A 20,020-nucleotide genomic window follows, 5' to 3' on the forward strand; every position below is an offset into this window, starting at 1 on the left:
CTTTGCTAATATTTGGAGAATCTGCTTGGGAATATACAGAATCCCTTCTGTTATTCTTTCATCTTTACTATAAATGTGAAATTAAGTCAAAATAAAAAGCTAAAATTACAAAATCAAGTCAGTGCTGCTTCCCTCCTTTTGGCTGGGCAATTCATCAGCCACTGTCTCTTTAGATCCCGCTCCTTCTCAATCCAGACCTAAATGTGTATTCACATCAGCATTGCCCTGTATGCTGTCTGTCCTTGAGCCTCTCCACTGTGACTCTGCTAACTGCAACAGTCTTGTTTAGGCTTTTTCACCTAATTTTTTAAAAATTCCCCTGAACTGTTCCTCCCTACCCTCACGCCCCCTCCCTCATCTGTCTTTGGGCCTCATCATTTAAGGCCATGCTCCTCATGCACTTTATTTCAGAATTTCTTGTTTCTTTCTCTGAACTGAGCATAGCTTCCAGAATTCAAAGAGGTAAACTGGGTTAAATATTCTCTTTTGGGGGTGTACTAGTGATGAGGGCATCATGCAAAAGATGTGGATGTTAGACTCGTCTCTTCCTCTGACTTAACTTGGACAAGTCACATCAGCCTTTCGGGGCCTCAGTTTTCCCGCATACAGCATGAAAAAGGTGTGACATTTCCTTTGTCTCCACAAGTCTGTGCCCTGGCCTGACTCAGTCTTTAAAGTGTTAAAACTGTAACTCAAAATTAACTCAACCCCCAAGTCACCTTGTGACCCCGCCCAAAGGAGAGACAGAGGTTGGAGAAAGGAAGCTACCCAAGATACCTCTCATTATCCTTCTCCTGTCTGTCAAGCCTGAAGTCCCAGTTCAAGGACTTTTATCTCAGAAGTACAGAATTATAAAGACTAATATAACACCTTGCTAAGTGTGTTTTTAAATTCTGACCATGTGTATATCTCTTAATTCTTTTAAAATCCTATTGTCTTACATTTACATTTCATTCTGCCTAAAAGCACAAATGGAATCCTTTTGTCTCAGTTGAGCAAGAATTTTTATTTATATTTTCCTGATAAAGAATCTGAGTTACTGATTTGCCCAAGTTAGAGTTGCCATATTTAACAAGTAAAAATGCAGGATACTCACTTAAATCCAAATTTAAATAAACAGTTTTTTTAGTGTATGCCCCATGAAGTATTTGAAAAAACTTATACCAAAAAATTATTTGTTGTATACTTAGAATTCAAAATACACCATTAGGTGGGTGTGTTTAGCACCAGCCCAAGTGCTCTGGAACTAATATGTCATGAGTTTGTACATGTATATCGTAAATATATATCATAAAGTGTGTTGCTAAACCTTTACCAAGTGTTTACAGTAGTCCTCTGGCCTCTACATGCTGTAACACGTAATGTTTTTTACCCTGTAAGAGCTTTTGCTTGAAAACATATGCAAAGATATCAATTCCTATTTATTTATTAAGGGCTTTACTCAGATATCATCTACTGCAGCCATTCAATCTAAAATTGCAGACGCTGCCTCCAACACTTCTTATGCCCCTTTCTTGCTTTAGTTTTCTTCTTTGGCACTTCTGTTTAATGTGCTAGCATATTTACTTATTTCTTTCATTCATTGTCTGCTTCCCCCACTAGAATGTAGGTTACTAAGAGCATAGGAATCTTAGATTTCCTTGTCACCTCTGTATCCCCAATAACAGCAAGAGACAAAGGTACTCAAATATTTGTGGAAGAATGAATGATGTCTGAGAGGCTATTGAGGACCTTATATAGCACATGTAATACATGTTGTATTTATAATTATACAGAATCTTAAGAAGTCTTTCCACCAAATTAGAATCTTGAGTGTGGTACAGTGTATATAATCTTAATATTAGTCCATGGATACAAGGTAAATAAAAGGTCAACAGGTCAGGGATCAAGGGGTGTCTCTAGATAGAGTTGGGCTTAATTTAATCTACTTCGGGCAGGTTTTCTAGAATTAAATGTTAGTCGCTCCAAGCAACATTTATTAAGATCCCAAATATGGAGGAGACCTGGATTTCGTCTGGTCTCAGGAATTCAGCTGGATAGGGATCAAACCATTCTGAACACCTACAAACTCAACAGGAGATCGAAGAAAAGAATAGCAACAACTCTCTAAACAGAAAAGCGACCACTTTCTGGAAGACAAAATGACAAGACGGAAAATATCACCTCAACAAAAAGAACAAGAGGTAGTACCGACTGCCAGGGACCTACTCAATACGGACATTAGTACAATGTCGGATCTAGAGTTCAGAATCATCACTTTAAAGATACTAGCTGCGCTTGAAAAAAGCATGGAAGTTATTAGAGAAATGCTTTCTGGAGAAATAAAAACAATCTAACCAAGTCGAAATCAAAAAGGCTATTAATGAGGTGCAATCAAATATGGGGGCACTAACTGCTAGGATAAATGAGGCAGATGAGAGAATCAGTGATATAGAAGACCAAATGATGGAAAATAAAGAAGCTGAGAAAAAGAGAGAGAAACAACTACTGGATCACGAGGGCAGAATTCGAGAAAGATAAGCGATACCATAAGACGAAACAACATTAGAATAATTGGGATCCCAGAAGAAGAAGAAAGAGAGAGGGGCAGAAGGTATATTGGAGCAAATTATAGCAGAGAACTTCCCTAATTTGGGGAAGGAAAGAGGCATCAAAATCCAGGAAGCACAGAGAACCCCTCTCAAAATCAATAAAAATAGGTCAACACCCGACACCTAATAGTAAAACTTAACGAGTCTCAGAGACAAACAGAAAATCCTGAAAGCAGCTCGGGAGAAGAGATACGTAACCTACAATGGTAGAAACATTAGATTGGCAACAGACCTATCCACAGAGACCTGGCAGGCCAGAAAGAGCTGGCATAATATATTCAGAGCACTAATGAGAAAAATATGCAGCCAAGAATACTATATCCAGCTAGGCTGTCATTGAAAATAGAAGGAGGGATAAAAAGCTTCCAGGACAAACAAAAACTAAAGGAATTTGCAAACAGAAACCAGCCCTACAAGAGATATTGAAAGGGGTCCTCTAAGCAAAGAGAGCCTAAAAGCAACATAGACCAGAAAGGAACACAGACAATGTACAGTAACAGTCACCTTACAGGCAATACAATGGCACTACATTCATATCTTTCAATAGTTACCCTGAATGTAAATGGGCTAAATGCCCCAATCAAAAGACACAGGCTATCAGATTGGATTAAAAAACAAGACCCATCGATATGCTGTCTGCAAGAGACTCATTTTAGACCCAAAGACACCCCCAGATTGAAAGTGAGGGGTGGAAAACCATTTACCATGCTAATGGACACCAAAAGAAAGCTGGGGTGGCAATCCTTATATCAGACAAATTAGATTTTAAACCAAAGACTGTAATAAGAGATGAGGAAGGACACTATATCCCACTTAAAGGGTCTATCCAACAAGAAGATCTAACAATTGTAAATATCTATGCCCCTAACATGGGAGCAGCCAATTATATAAGGCAACTAATAACAAAAGCAAAGAAATACATCGACAACAATACAATAATAGTGGGGGACTTTAACACCCCCCTCACTGAAATGGACAGATCGTCTAAGCAAAAGATCAACAAGGAAATAAAGACTTTAAATGACACACTGGACCAAATGGACTTCACAGACATATTCAGAACATTCCATCCCAAAGCAACGGAATACACATTCTTCTCTAGTGCCCATGGAACATTCTCCAGAATCAATCACATCCTAGGTCATAAATCAGGTCTCAACTGGTACCAAAAGATTTGGATCATTCCCTGCCTATTTTCAGACCACAGTGCTTTGAAACTAGAACTTAATCATAGGAGGAAAGTTGGAAAGAACTCAAATACATGGAGGCTAAAGAGCATCCTACTAAAGAATGAATGGGTCAACCAGGAAATTAAAGAAGAATTAAAAAAATTCATGGAAACCAATGAAAATGAAAACACAACTGTTCAAAATCTTTGGGATGCAGTCCCAAGGCAGTCCTAAGAGGAAAGTATATAGCAATACAAGCCTTTCTCAAGAAACAAGAAAGATCTCAAGTACACAACCTAACCCTACACCTAAAGGAGCTGGAGAAAGAACAGCAAATAAAGCCTAAACCCAGCAGGAGAAGAGAAATAATAAAGATCAGAGCAGCAATCAATGAAATAGAAACCAAAAGAACAGTAGAACAGATCAATGAAACCAGGAGCTGGTTCTTTGAAAGAATTAACAAGATTGATAAACCCCTGGCCAGACTTATCAAAAAGAAAAGAGAAATGACCCAAATCAACAAAATCATGAATGAAAGAGGAGAGATCGCAACCAACACCAAAGAAATACAAACAATTATAAGAACATATTATGAGCAACTCTATGCCAGCAAATTAGATAACCTGGAAGAAATGGAGGCATTCCTAGAGATGTATCAACTACCAAAACTGAACCAGGAAGAAATAGAAAACCTGAACAGACCTATAACCACTAAGGAAATTGAAGCAGTCATCAAAAACCTCCCAACAAACAAAAGCCCAGGGCCAGATGGCTTCCCAGGGGAATTCTACCAAACATTTCAAGAAGAATTAATACCTATCCTTCTGAAACTGTTCCAAAAAATAGAAACGGAAGGAAAACTTCCAAAATCGTTTTATGAGGCCACCATTACCTTGATCCCAAAACCAGACAAAGACCCCATCAAAAAGAAGAATTACAGACCAATATCCCTGATGAACATGGATGCAAAAATTCTCACCAAAATACTAGCCAGTAGGATCCAACAGTACATTAAAAGGATTATTCACCACGACCAAGTGGGATTTATCCCTGGGCTGCAAGGTTGGTTCAACATCCGCAAATCAATCAATGTGATACAATACATTAACAAAAGAAAGAACAAGAATCATATGATCCTCTCAATAGATGCAGAAAAAGCATTTGACAAAGTACAGCATCCTTTCTTGATCAACACTCTTCAGAGTATAGGCATAGAGGGTACATCCCTCAATATCATAAAAGCCATCTATGAAAAACCTACAGCGAATATCATTCTCAATGGGGAAAAACTAAGAGCTTTCCCCCTAAGGTCAGGAACGCGGCAGGGATGTCCACTATCACCACTGCTATTCAACATAGTATTAGAAGTCCTAGCCACAGCAATCAGACAACAAAAAGAAATAAAAGGCATCCAAATCGGCAAAGAAGAAGTCAAACTCTCACTCTTTGCAGATGATATGATACTTTATGTGGAAAACCCAAAAGACTCCACCCCAAAACTGCTAGAACTCATACAGGAATTCAGTAAAGTGGCAGGATATAAAAGCAATGCACAGAAGTCAGTGGCATTCCTATACACCAACAACAAGACAGAAGAAAGAGAAATGAAGGAGTCGATCCCGTTTACAATTGCACCAAAACCATAAGATACCTAGGAATAAATCTAACCAAAGAGGCAAAGGATCTGTACTCAGAAAACTATAAAATACTCATGGAAGAAACTGAGGAAGACGCAAAGAAATGGAAAAACATTCCATGCTCATGGATTGGAAGAACAAATATTGTGAAGATGTCAATGCTACCTAGAGCAATCTACAGATTCAGTGCAATCCCCATCAAAATACCATCCACTTTTTTCAAAGAAATGGAACAAATAATCCTAAAATTTGTATGGAACCAGAAAAAACTCCGAATAGCCAGAGGAATGTTGAAAAAGAAAAGCAAAGCTGGCGGCATCACAATTCCGGACTTCAAGTTCTATTTCAAAGCTGTTATCATCAAGACAGTATGGTACTGGCACAAAAACAGACACATAGATCAGTGGAACAGAATAGAGAGCCCAGAAATGGACCCTCAACTCTATGGTCAACTAATCTTCGACAAAGCAGGAAAGAATGTCCAATGGAAAAAAGACAGCCTCTTCAACAAATGGTGTTGGGAAAATTGGACAGCCACATGCAGAAGAATGAAACTGGACCATTTCCTTACACCACACACAAAACTAGACTCCAAATGGTTGAAAGACCTCAATGTGAGACAGGAGTCCATCAAAATCCTAATGGAGAACACAGGCAGCAACCTCTTCGACCTCAGCCACAGCAACTTCTTCCTAGAAACATCGCCAAAGGCAAGGGAAGCAAGGGCAAAAATGAACTATTGGGACCTCATCAAGATAAAAAGCTTTTGCACAGCAAAAGAAACAGTCAACAAAACCAAAAGACAACTGACAGAATGGGAGAAGATATTTGCAAATGACCTATCAGATAAAGGGCTAGTATCCAAAATCTGTAAAGAACTTATCAAACTCAACACCCAAAGAACAAAGAATCCAATCAAGAAATGGGCAGAAGACATGAACAGACATTTTTCCAAAGACATCCAAATGGCCAACAGACACATGAAAAAGTGCTCAACATCGCTCGGCATCAGGGAAATCCAAATCCAAACCTCAATGAGATACCACCTCACACCAGTCAGAATGGCTAAAATCATCAAGTCAGGAAACGACCGATGTTGGTGGGGATGCGGAGAAAGGGGAACCCTCCTACACTGTTGGTGGGAATGCAAGCTGGTGCAGCCACTCTGGAAAACAGTATGGAGGTTCCTCAAAAAGTTGAAAATAGAGCTACCATACGATCCAGCAATTGCACTACTGGGTATTTACCCCAAAGATACAAATGTAGGGATCCGAAGGGGTACGTGCACCCCGTGGAAAGAGCCAAGATGTCCATCAACAGATGAATGGATAAAGAAGATGTGGTGTATATATACAATGGAATATTATGCAGCCATCAAAGGGAATGAGATCTTGCCATTTGCAATGATGTGGATGGAACTGGAGGGTGTTATGCTGAGCGAAATAAGTCAAACAGAGAAAGACATGTATCATATGACCTCACTGATATGAGGAATTCTTAATCTCAGGAAACAAACTGAGGGTTGCTGGAGTGGGGGGTGGGGTGGGAGGGATGGGGTGGCTGGGTGATAGACACTGGGGAGGGTATGTGCTATGGTGAGTGCTGTGAATTGTGCAAGACTGTTGAATCATAGATCTGTACCTCTGAAACAAATAATGCAATATATGTTAAAAAAAAAAAAAGAAGATAGCAGGAGGGGAAGAATGAAGAGGGGGAAATCGGAGGGGGAGATGAACCATGAGAGACGATGGACTCTGAAAAACAAACTGAGGGTTCTAGAGGGGAGGGGGGTGGGAGGATGGGTTAACCTGGTGATGGGTATTAAAGAGGGCACCTTCTGCATGGAGCACTGGGTGTTATGCACAAACAATGAATCATGGAACACTACATCAAAAACTAATGATATAATGTATGGTGATTAACATAACAATAAAAAAATTTTTAAAAAAGATCCCAAATATGATTATATGACTATCTGGAAGAGTCCAGTAAAGGAAAAAAAAAAAGGTGCTGGAGGTTGAAAACACAGGCTCTGTGTCCACCGGATCTGGGTTTGGATCAGGATGTCTGCATGCCACCTAGGCAGGTTGTTCAATTGGCCCAAGCTTCAGTTGTGAAAAGGGGACCCTAGTAGGACCTAGGCTGCTAGCCCTGACACGAGGATTAAACAAGATGATCCGGTCAGATTCTCAGCACTGTAAAGTGTGTTCAGCCTATGCCTGTGCATTTCTTTCGGTCACGGTGTTCCTCCTCACTACTGCATCTGAATCCCATCCCTGGGTCTGAGGCCGGTTTTCTCTTAAGCTCCCTTGGTTGCTGACAAAGAACTGAAGTAAGTTTTATGGGTTACTTTAAGTATGGGTTATTTTAAAGGCTCTTAGTTGAATTTCTTTTTTTCCAATAAGGCAAACATTCTCAGCAGAATGAAAAAAAGGCCTCCTGCTCTTACCTTACACTTGACACATGACAACTGCCTGCAATAAAGTAGTATAGGAGAAAAAAAAAATGAGAATACAAGAACTCGCAAATTAAGACTGTATGTGCTTATGGTTGGGGAAAAGCTATGAGGCAAACAAATATCAAATTTAAAGGACTCAGTGGGACTTGGGAAATTAACATAAGTACATACATCTAACTAATAGTGCTAACTTTGAGCAATGGCATTATAAAACATTTATTGGGCTTTTTGAGCCCTTTTGATGAATTTGTCCTTGAGCCATGTTCTAAAACTTAAAATAATTATGTGTCCAAGAACAAACAAATACCCACCCATCTATTTAAGTATAACTTGCATATTCAACTTATTCAGCAGTGATACTGATCAGGATACTGAGATACAGGGTATGGCCTCAAAATCTTTATAAGAGTTACCAAGTGGCCAAACCTAATGAAAAACAAGTAATACAAAAGCTGTGATCATTCTTTCTTGTTTCTCTTTTTTCCTGCAATACTGGTGATCTTATTTTGCATGATTATTATTTGTTTTCACTTCTTCTGTATTCTTTGTATTTCCTTCATGTTATATATCAAAGCCCAGGAATGCTTTCCTTCTTTAAGAATCAACAAATCCCTCAAGTATCCCAGTTAAGCTAATAATGAGGTACCCCCCACCCGTTTTTTTGGCCAAAGAGGTAAGCAATGATTAAAAAGACTGATAATACCCGGTGTTGATGATATGACGGGAAGTGGGTTTTTTCATACTTTTGCAGGTATGAATGTTAATTTTTGTTGCCTTTAAGAGAAGATTTTGGTGATATAATTCAAAAGCTTTAAAACAGGCAAAGAATTTGTTCACCCTTTGACCCAATTGCCCCAGTTAAGAGTCATCCAAGAAAATAATTGGATGAGTACTCATAACTATATGCACAGAGTAATTCATGATCCATTATTTCCATAAAATTGGAAATAACTTAAATATCCAAAAATAAGAGATTAAATCATTTATGATAATCACCCAATATAATACTATACAGCCATAAATTTGACACACATGCACACTTGCATATGTGCATATTGCACATAAAGACAGCAAAAGATGCTTGTAACTACCAAACATAAATTAAAATGGCAAATACATCATGAGCCTTCGTTTTTTTAAAAATGTATATGATATGTATAGAAAAACATCTGAAAAGATATACACCAAGATATTAACAGTGGTTATATCTGGGTATGGAAATTATCCCTGATCTTTTTTTCTTCTCCTTTAATATCTATTTTAGATAGTACAACAGTGAATATATGTTATTTTTTAATTAGAAAAAAATTCTTTTTTAATCAGAGAAAGAAAAAAAGGAAACATTTTGCCACTAGTTCTCTTAGTCATTTACTTTGGGTAGAAAGTCAAAGATTACTACACTTCCATTGATTAGTGATTGGTGAATATTCAGATCTTTTGGGAATTTGGAGCATTTTCAGCAACTAAAATATAAAGAAGAAAAGACAAAACTGATGAACACAGCAGTAGGAACAGCTCTGATATCTCAAAAGCCAGGTGGCTTGTTCTTTGCTCTCCCTCCCTTAATCAAAATTTGATAAAGCTCACCTTCAGTAGATGATTTGCAGACAGTTTTAATTGGTCAGGATGTGGCACCAGATGAGTTAATTACAGTACCAAGTTTTCAGTGTGGTTATGCTCAGTAGATTTGTAGAATGTACCAGGGAGCCTCCAACTCTGCCCAGAGTGGAAGAGGTGGCCAGTGTGGGGATGGGGCAGAAGAGGCTCTTCTGAGGAGCTGACACCCAAGCTAAAGGGTAAGGGTGCAATGGCCAGGTGGGCCAGAGAGAAACGACATTCCAGGCAAAAGCACAGAAGTATGAATACAACCCTGAGGAGGTTCAGTGGGGGCTTTGCAAATGCTGATTTGTTGTGGTGGTGGTGAATAGAAAACAAAAGCATGCTAGGGGCGCTGGGTGGCTCAGTCGATTGAGCGCGTCTGACTCTAGGTTTCAGCTCAGGTCGTGATCTCAGGATTGTGGGATGGAGCCCCACATCAGGCTCTGCACTCAGCACAGAGTCTGCTAAAGTTTCTCTCTCCTTCTGCCCCTCCCCTCTGTCTCTTTCTCTCTCTCTCTCTCAAATAAATAAATAAATCTTTAAAAAAAAAAAAAGCAGAAAAGCATTCTAGAAATCCTAGCTTTCTAAGTTTTGTAATACAATATGCATTATCTTACACATTCTGGGTACCTTTAAACTTAAGCTGATAATTTGTGTTCTTCGTAGAACATTTTCCTATCTTCCAATCCTCTGTGCCTTCAAAGCTGTTTAAATAAATACAAGCAGTAAGAAGAATACACAAAGATGCCTAGCTGATGCAGATCCGGGAAGAGTAGATGCATAGTGACAATGTGGGGAGATTTGGATCTGGTAGTGTTCCCCATATACACCCTCAGCCCTCACAATGTTCAGGTTGCATATAAGAACTAAATGGCCAGTTTGTATGGAAATCCTGTTAACACTTAGGTCAGCACAGGAGTCTTTACAAAGGACAGTGTCCTTTTCTCTGATGTCATGTTTTAAATGTCTTTCTTCACTGAACTTACTGAAACCATTTGCAAAGATGTTTGTGTTTTCCATCATCCTTCATGGTAATTTCCATAAGAAAAGTTGTATGACTTATTTATCTGAAATATGCCTCCCTCAAGACTCATGGGGATCCTAGGACATCAAAATATCTTGATCTGAGCATATCTTTTGCAGGGTGCATTGGTTTCGGCTCAGGTCGTGATCTCAGGATCGTGGGATGGAGCTGCTTGGGAACAAGAAATTGACTTCTTATTAAGAGCTCCATATACAACAGATTTTTGTTTTTCAGAGCTATCAAAGAAGCAGGAACAAATTTGCTTGGTTATGCTAATTAGCCTTTCTCCCAAGGCTGCCACGGAAGACACAAATTTACAATGAGAACTACTCCCAAATCTAGAGACAGCAGGAAGCTAACAGAAATCAACCCACAATGAATTAGTTGCAACCTGTCCTGTTTTGGAATTAGAGCATGCTTTCAAGTGTGAATGACTAATGGGTTTCTTCATTTGTCTACAAGCAAGATTATGATTGATAAAAGATAAAACATAATCTTTGCAACTTTTATCAAAGTTAATAAAAACTGCAAAAAGAAATTTAAATGAAGTTTATAAAATGGAAGGTCAGAGTGTGTGTCTCTACTCCCATCCAAGAAAAAAGTTAGATTCTAACCCTAAAGTAGAAAAAGGTCAGTTACAAGACTAGATTGATTGATCAGTGCTCAAAGAGTACTCTGCTTCCTTTGTTTTAATTCTGATGCATAAATCTGTCTCCAGATTATTTCAACCAACTAGTGAAGGGGAGAGTATGGTCCAGATTATACTATGCACTGTAAAACCACACACTGACATTCTACTTTTCAAATATGACTCTTCTGAGTTTGGTTAATACAACTCTACTCTGAAAAGATCATCACCCCTCAGTGAACTGGCAAACTGAATTTTGGAGCCTATTAAAGCTGAGACCCAGTTTTAGAGTGTGGTGACTTCACTGAGTGCTGCCAGCCCAGCATGACAAAGCCAGCTGGCCTCATGGATCCTTGCTGTAGAAGAGAGATGCTGGGGCATTCTCAGCAGCCCAGTACTCGGGAGCCAGCCTGCACCCAGCCCCTCATCCAGTCACATGGGGATCCCAGGGTTTAAGAAAGAATTCGATGTTTCGTCTGGAGGGACTTTTTCAGGCCAGATGCCCAGTGGAAGCACTGTCAGTGAGGAATGAAATCTTTTTCTGTCTCCCCTAGAACCCACAGCTGAGTAAACTGACTGCAGCAAAGCAACAGAGCTGCCGAGCCTTGGAGGCAATCCTCTCATGGATTCTGAGAGGCTAGAGGAGCCCTTGGAATATGCCGAGAATCATATGTAGACAGACACCTGCCTCCTATTCCCTGATTCTGCCATTTAGCATGTGATTCCTAATGGAGGCTGAGGACATTTTTTAATTTTCCTACAGATTCAAAATAATCTCACACTTTAAAAATGAATAATTCCTGGGGCGCCTGACTGGCTCAGTCAGTAGAACATGTAACTCTTGTTCTTGGGATTGTGAGTTCAAGGCCCACATTGGGCATGGAGCCTACTTAAAAAAATAAACAGAATGAATAATTCCTTAATATCACCTAATACCAATTCTTAGTCAAAATTGCCCAGTTGTCCTAAGACTGTTCACACCTGTTTGTCCAAGCCAGGATCCAGTTTAGGTCATTACCTTGCATTGAGTTGCTATATCCCTAAATCTCATTTAATACGTAATACTTGCTTTCTCATGCTCTGACTTTTTAAGCGATTGATCCAGTTATAGCTCACCTTCTGTATTTGTTTGCTTGATTCTTTGCAGGGGTCTTAGCTTGTCCCTCTATACCCTGTGTTCTAGGTAAACTGGAAGATTGGAAGCTTTGATTACATTCAAGCTAAATGTTTTTGACCGAAACAAAAAATATAAATGTCAAATACTTCATATTGCTTTGCATCACAAGACAATGTTGTCTGGGCATTAGTGGTGCTAAGACTGGAGCTGGATTAAGATGTACTGTTATCTTGCTCTTCTTGTGCCCTGAAGGACTCAGTGTAGAGGCGCTTTGGCATCACATGACTATCAACCATTTCTCTGAAGGTTTAATGAGCTCTTGATAATCCTTGCCTAAATCAGTAATTTCCCTTTGGAGTCTCCTTTTCTATGTCAGCAGGTTTTATGCTACACTATTTTTTAAAGTTTTTATTTTAATTCCAGTTAGTTAATATACAGTGTTGTATTAGTTTCTGGTGTACAATACAGTGATTCAACAATTCCATACATCACCAGTGCTCATCAGACAAGTGCACTCCTTAATCCCCATCACCTATTTCTCCCATCCCCCCACCCACCTCCCCTCTGGTAACCATCAGTTTGTTCACTATAGTTAAGAGTCTGTTTCTTCTCTCTCTCCCTCTCTGTTTTTTTTTTCCCTTTGCTCATTTGTTTTGTTTCTTGAATTCTACATATGAGTGAAATCATATGGTATTTCTTTCTTGGACTTATTTTGCTTAGCATTATACTCTCTAGCTCCATCCATGTCATTGTGAATGGCAAGATTTCATTTCTTTTTTATGGCTGAGTAATATTCCTTTGTGTATAGATACCACATTGTCTTTATCCATTTATCTGTTGATGAACAAGTGCATCCATAATTTCACTATTGTAAATAATGCTGCAATAAACATAGGGATGCATGTAACCCTTTGAATTTGTGTTTTTGTATTTTGGGGGCAAATGCCCAGTAGTGCAATTGCTAGATTGTAGAGTAGTTCTATTTTTAACTTTTTGAGGAGCCTCCATACTGTTTTCCACTGTGGCTGCACCAGTTTGCATTCCCACCATCAGTGCAGGAGGGTTCCCCTTTCTCTGCATCCTCTCCAACACTTGCTATTTCTTGTGTTTTAGATTGTAGCCATTCTGACAGGTGTGAGATGATATCTCATTGTAGTTTTGACTTGCATTTTCCTCATGGTAAATGATGATGAATATCTTTTCATGTGTCTGTTGGCCATCTGGATGTCTTCTTTGGAGAAATGTCAGTTCATGTCTTCTGCCCATTTTTAACTGGATTATTTGTTTTTTGAGTGTTGACTTGTGTAAGTTCTTTACATATTTTGGATACTAACCCTTTATTGGATATGTCATTTGCAGATATATTCTCCCATTCCATAAGTTGCCTTTTAGTTTTATTGATTGTTTCCTTTGCTGTGCAAAGCTTTTTATTTTGATGTAGTCTCAGTAGTTTATTTTTTATTTCATTTCTCTTGCCTCAAGAGACATATCTAGAAAAAAGTTGCTATGCCTAATGTCAAAAAGGTTACTGCCTCTGTTTTCTTCTAGGATTTTTATGGTTTCGGGTCTTACATTTAGGTCTTTAATCCACTTTGAATTTATTTTTGTGTATGGTGTAAGAAAGTAGTCCAGTTTCTTTTTTTTTCCACATGTTACTGTCCAGTTTTCTCAACACCATTTGTTGAAGAAATTGTCCTTTTCCTGTTGGATACTCTTTCCTGCTTTGTCAAAGATTAATTGATCATATAGTTATGGGTTCATTTCTGGGTTTTCTACTCTGTTCCATCGGTCTCTGTGTCTGGTTTTTATGCCAGTACCATACTGTTTTGATCCCTATAGCTTTGCAATATAACTTGAAATCCAGAGTTATGATGTCTCCACCTTTGCTTTTCTTTTTCAAGATTGCTTTGGTTATTCAGGGTCTTTTGTGGTTCCATACAAAATTTAGGATTGTTTGTTCTAGTTCTGTGGAAAATGCTGTTGGCATTTTGTTTAACAATATTTGTTCTTTAACAATATTTGTTCTTCCAATCCATGAGCATAGAATGTCTTTCCATTTTTTTGTGTTATCTTCACTTTCTTTCATCAGTGTTTTATAGTTTTCAGAGTATAGGTCTTTCACCTCTTTGGTTAGGTTTATTCCTAGGTATCTTATTATTTTCGGTACAATTATAAATGGGATTGGTTTCTTAATTTCTCTTTCTGCTGCTTCATTAGTGGTGTATAGAAATGTCACAGATTTCTGAACATTGATTTTGTATCCTGCAACTTCACTGAATTCATTTATCAGTTCTAGCAGGTGGAATTTTTCAGGTTTTCTATATGTAGTATCATGTCATCTGCAAAGAGTGAAAGGTTTTACTTCTTTCTTTCCAGTTTAGGTGCCTTTTATTTCTTTGTTGTCTGATTGCTGTGGCTAGGACTTCCAGTACTATGTTGAATAAAAGTAGTGAGAGTGGACATCCTTGTATTGTTCCTGACCTTAGATGAAAGGCTCTCAGTTATTCCCCACTGAGGATGATGTTAGCTGTGGGTTTTTCATATATATAACCTTTTATTATGTTGAGGTATGTCCCCTCTCAACCTAATTTGTTGAGGGTTTTCATTGTGAATGGATGTTGTATTTGTCAAATTATGGGGCACTATTTATGTACTAGTTATGACATGAACCAAGTCATTAGCTTCTTGATCCTTGATTCCCTCACCTGTAAAATGGGTATAAAAAATATAACCAATTCACATAGCTGTTGGAAGTGTTATATGAAATGACCATGGATCACCGGTGCCTGGTGAAGTGTATGCATGCAGTAAGCTTTGGTTATTTTTCATTATTGTGCTTTTCCTTATTTCAGCAGTGACAGCTTATGGAACATTATCATTGGCCGCCAGTGTCAAGTCCTTGAAGCAAATGACAACATATCTGATAAATTGCTGCTAAGGAGTTGAGGCAGTTAGACTTTTGAAGAAAACTTACACCATTTTTTATTTTCATTTTTTAGAAGATTTTATTTATTTGAGAGAGAGAGCACATGCACAAGCAAGGGGAGGGGAAGGGGGAGAGGCAGAGGGAGAGGGAGAAACAGACTCCCCACTGAGCAGGGAACCTGACATGGGGCTCGATCCCAGGACCCAGGATCATGACCTGAGCCGAAGGCAGACACTTAGGCTGAGCCACCTAGGTGCCCCATTAAGGCAGATTGGAATTTGTTTCAAATAAAGGCTGCTCAGCTGAGCTGACCCTCAGCGGAGAGTAGGAAGATATCTGCCCCTGGCTTTTGGATCCTACAAAGCCATGTAAATGAGCAGAGTTCTTAAGAGGTTTCATTTCCATGTTGGGGCAGATAGGGTAGAAATTAGAGAACCCATAGTAATGTGACAGCTAAATTCTCTTCCTTAGATTGTCTCCAAACCTTACCAGGACTCCTGGAGGACCTCAGAGTCCATCTGTCCTTTAGGTGTCCCAGAACCATTGGGACTTGCCTAGGCTGACGGGAATGAGTTCATTGGCCTGATGCACAGAAACCAAAGTGCATAGAGGGTGTCAAGTTTCAGAGGAAGACAGAGGATTTAAAGTCAGACCAACAGGGGTCAATGTCTTAGCTCTGATAGATATTCACCTATCCCTGGCCAAATCCCTTACTCTCTCTGAACTACAGTGTCTTCATCTATATAATAGGGACAATTAAAGCACTTAGTTCAAACGGTTGTGAAATTTTTGTTAGATATATAAAAGCATTTTAAAAAATATGAAGTGTTATATAAAAGCTCATTAATTCAATGTTAATGTTAAGGTTATTCTTGCTGATCTTCATATTTGGGGGGTCCACTAGTCATTCTTTTATTCATTCAACTTGTCAAATATTTATTGAGCACTTTGCCACATACCAGACCTTAGGATTAGGTGCTGATGTAGAGTATAGAATAAAGCAAATCCGATCCCTGCCTTCTTGGAACTTACATTCTATAGTGGGAGACATATGATAAACAAATGTGCACATAAATAAGTGTATCATTATAGTCTCCTCTCCCCAGGTATTGATGTTATATTTTTTAAATGGAGATATTGCTTATACTCTCTATATAGATGCATTTTGGTGGTATTATCCATGAACTGTTCACAGAAAATTCAGAAATGAATTTCTTATTTTAAATAAAGAATAAGATTTTTAATATAGAACTAGAAGAGACCTTAGGAATAGTTTATCTCAATCCCTCCATTTTACAGAGAAGGAAAACTTGAAACCAGAATACTATAGAAATTTCCCCAGTCTGTGTATGCGTGTGTGTGAGAGAGAGAGAGAGAAAGGCAGAGAGAGAGACCAGGGTCTTGATGCAGGAGTTAGAACCCAGATTTCTCTTCCCCTCATCAGTGCTTTCCACTTTGCTGGGGTCCATCTGAAAGGGCCAACTTGTATTTTAACAGTAAGTAATAATTACCACACTTTTATACAATGGGTTTCAATTACTAGAAATTGGGGACACAGCACAATTGATTTTTCCAAACTTTGCTCCATAAAACTAATACTTTAATAGATGTTAGTAGGTTATCATTTTTTAAGTTGCTTAGTCAAATTAGTTTAAGAAACTATGCACCCACCCCCAACCCCTGCCTTTAGGAATCCAGAAATGAATATTGTGATTGTAAAAGATCATTCCTGAAGTAAGGAAGCCTCTTAACCATGTACAACTCAGCATTTCCCATACTTACTTGACTACAGAATCTATTTTGAATTATCTAACAATTAATGTGCTTACAGTGTGCTGGCTGGGAAGTACAACTTTAGCATCAGTTTTGTTGGCTTCTTGGTAAAGTCTGTGAAAGCCTAATAGTAAACTAAGTTGTATCAGACAACTTTTAAAAGGGTAGCTTCTTCGGTCTTAGGACCTCAGGCTGACTGTGAATATAGCAGTAACACTTAGTAGGATGCATTTTCTTAAGTTGACCATGTCCTTTTAATCGAGGACCAGAATAGGAAACAATGGAAACTTAGTAAGAGTATGTTCTGATACCTCTTTGGAGGAAAACAATCCTCTTTAAGTTCTTAAGCATGATTTCAGGCCTTTAAAAAATGACTGTTTTTCTTTTTAGGCATCCACAAGCCCAGTGTTCTCCAAAAGGGTGTGATGTCTCCGCAGGACATTCACATAAGGTAGCTGGACATCTTGATTCTGAAGTGACTGTGTATCTTTGTTTCAGACTTGTCCAAGTCGATGGTTGGGAAGCCTATATGTGGCTGCTTGGTCAGGTCATCCAAACATGAAACTGTTAGTGATATTTTGAAGTCTTTGAGACAAAAGCCCAGCTTGCTAAAGAACTTTGGTTCAGCAGAGAGACAGGGAGGTACAGTGAAGAGAGAATCAAAAGCCTGGAAATTTGCTGCTGAGAATAAATGCTAGCTGCTCCCTGAGGTGATTTGTCTGTGCACTCCACTCTCTACAGATGTTAGAGCCTCTTTTTGAGTAAGGACCCGAGGTTCTTTGGTAGCACTTTGATATCCTGCTCGAATTCAATATGTGAAATGGAGGCGTCTCTCTGTGACTTGGAGCCCACAGCAGGCTTTGAAGTCTGATCCAATTTTTGCTGCCTACTATTTGATGTTGAAAGGATGAAATGAAGAAAATGTACAGTTTTTGCCAGTAACTCTGCTGAGCATATGTAAGATTAAAAAAACAAAATCCTTTGGATGATGTACTTAGAAATGTTAAGTAGATTAATACCTTCCTATAGGTTTTCTTTTTTCTTTCTTAGGGATAAAAATTAAGTATAGGAGAAAATCAGCACATAGCTATTTTTTATATTCTGGATTATAATTAAGAGGGGGCTAGGTTAACTTGTTCAGAGGAAGAAATAAATGAATTAAGCAAAAGGTGCTGAGACTCCACTAGTAATTGCCCCAAGGAGAGGACCTCCTCTCAATTCTCATGCAAGACGGGGGCAACTCACCACATGACCCCAGTATACTTAGCTTCTTCCCCATATCATCAGAGTTAAAGGTCCCTTAGTTAAATGGAGGCTATGTCCTTAAGGCTACTTCATCCAAAGATAAAAGTAATGTTTCTTTTTGGGTCTTTCCAAAGCATTCCGTTTCTGGGACTGATCTACTGTCTTCTCAGACATGCCATGCTGCCCCAGGTCGCCCAGGACCAAGTCCCTCAAGAGGAGCCCCTGCAAAATCTGGTAAGAACATTTTGAACTGCATGCTGCTTCTACCTTTGGCGTGCTTGTGCACTTTTTGATGAGTTGTTTAGGCAGGACTGTCTAGAAGGTGGGACTCAGATAGTAATATGACCTAACATTAGCAAAAGTTCAGGTTTGTGCAACCATAAAGGCTGGAAGCAAAATGTGTATTAAAGGTAGCCATTTACTGCCTTCTCATGCCACTCAAGTTTACTTCTCTGAGGGAAGAAAGTGAATATCAAAGGCCATTATTTCCCTTTACCTGTTAAGAACCTCAAATTAGGCAATGACTTCATAATTTCATTTTGTCAAAGGAAAGATAAACAGTTGACCAGCTTTCAGTGGAACAGATCATTTTGGGTCAAAATCTAGGGCTTAGTAAAGAATATGGATTTAGAGAGTAGTTCTGCTCTTTTGGCAACACTACCATTCTTTCAGCAAGAATACACACATCTTGCCACACTGCTTTGGGAAATAGCTATTTATGGCCCCTTTTCTAAATTCTTTGCTACAGAATATGGTGAAAGTTAGTTTGGGGGCTTATGTGTGGCTATACTGTGCAGCTTATGTGTCCTTCTGGAAGATAAAATAGAAGCATGATCGTAAGAAATATTTATGAACCAGAAGATACTAAGAGCAGTGTGGACCATTCCTAAGAACGAAACCTTTTCAACTTAAAATACTGACATTACACTTAATGTAAACCTCATCTGTTTTTCTGAAATATGCAGTAGGTTCTCAGGTCTCTCCAAATTTCTTCTTAGCCTGTTTTTCAGTGACAAAGTAGTACAATATGAAGTGAAAAATGTACATCAAATGTGTTAGGACCATCAGTCTGTATGGAACTTAAACTCTTGGAAAGAGACAAGAGAGGACAACTGTACTATAGCAGAACCTTCTAAATGGGTATGCAGAAAATAATAAATCTGTCAAAGGGAATATTATCCCCACAGTGTTCAGTGTTCCCACACAGGCAGATAGTGTTTAGGAATAAGACCACAATGAGGAGAGGTAGGAGTAGTGCAAAAAAAGAGGAAAATTTAGGGAAAAGACTGTGGTGGAGCAGAATCATTATGCAAGAATTTGGTTGGCATTTGTCTCTATCCAAATGGACAATCTCTACCTTTTAATTGGGTTGTTTAGACCATTTATATTTAATGTGATTATTGATGTATTTTGGCTTAAATCTACCATCTTGCTATTTATTTTCAATTTGTCGCATCTGATCTTTGTTCTCTTTTGGCATTCTACTTTAAAATACACATAAAAAGAAAAATTTTAAGTATGATTGAGTAGCCAAAGGCACAGATTCTGGAGTGAGACCTGCCTGGATTCAAATCTCTGTTCTCCTGTGTAGTGTTAATTGAGTTATGAAACAGCTCCTTATCTCAGTACTTACACATGTAAAATGAGTAATTTGAAAAATTTTTTTAGATTTGCAACAATTTGAAAAAACTCTCAGATGAACTGCACAGTTTAGAAATACTGAAAAAAATTAAGAAAAAGGTATTACTGTATGAGAACAGTATATAATACATATAACATATATCATATGTGTTAATCAACTGCTTATGTTATCAGTAAGGTTTCAGGTCAACAGTAGGCTATGAGTAGTTACA

General features: G+C 38.5%; 1 protein-coding gene across 1 annotated transcript in view; it reads left to right on the forward strand.

Moving 5' to 3' along the window:
* Positions 1 to 20,020, forward strand: part of MYO3B (myosin IIIB) — a 395,903-nt gene that overhangs the window by 294,340 nt on the left and 81,543 nt on the right. Inside the window, exons 29-30 of the mRNA XM_064585824.1 lie at positions 17,313 to 17,373; positions 18,302 to 18,401. Coding sequence (XP_064441894.1) covers positions 17,313 to 17,373; positions 18,302 to 18,401 — 161 coding nt within the window. The remainder of the gene's footprint in view (positions 1 to 17,312; positions 17,374 to 18,301; positions 18,402 to 20,020) is intronic.

This window comes from Mirounga angustirostris, unplaced genomic scaffold, assembly GCF_029215605.1.
Source record: "Mirounga angustirostris isolate CCGP_5_RB_7025 unplaced genomic scaffold, mMirAng1.0.hap1 SCAF_3, whole genome shotgun sequence".
In the NCBI taxonomy this organism is placed as follows: domain Eukaryota; kingdom Metazoa; phylum Chordata; class Mammalia; order Carnivora; family Phocidae; genus Mirounga; species Mirounga angustirostris.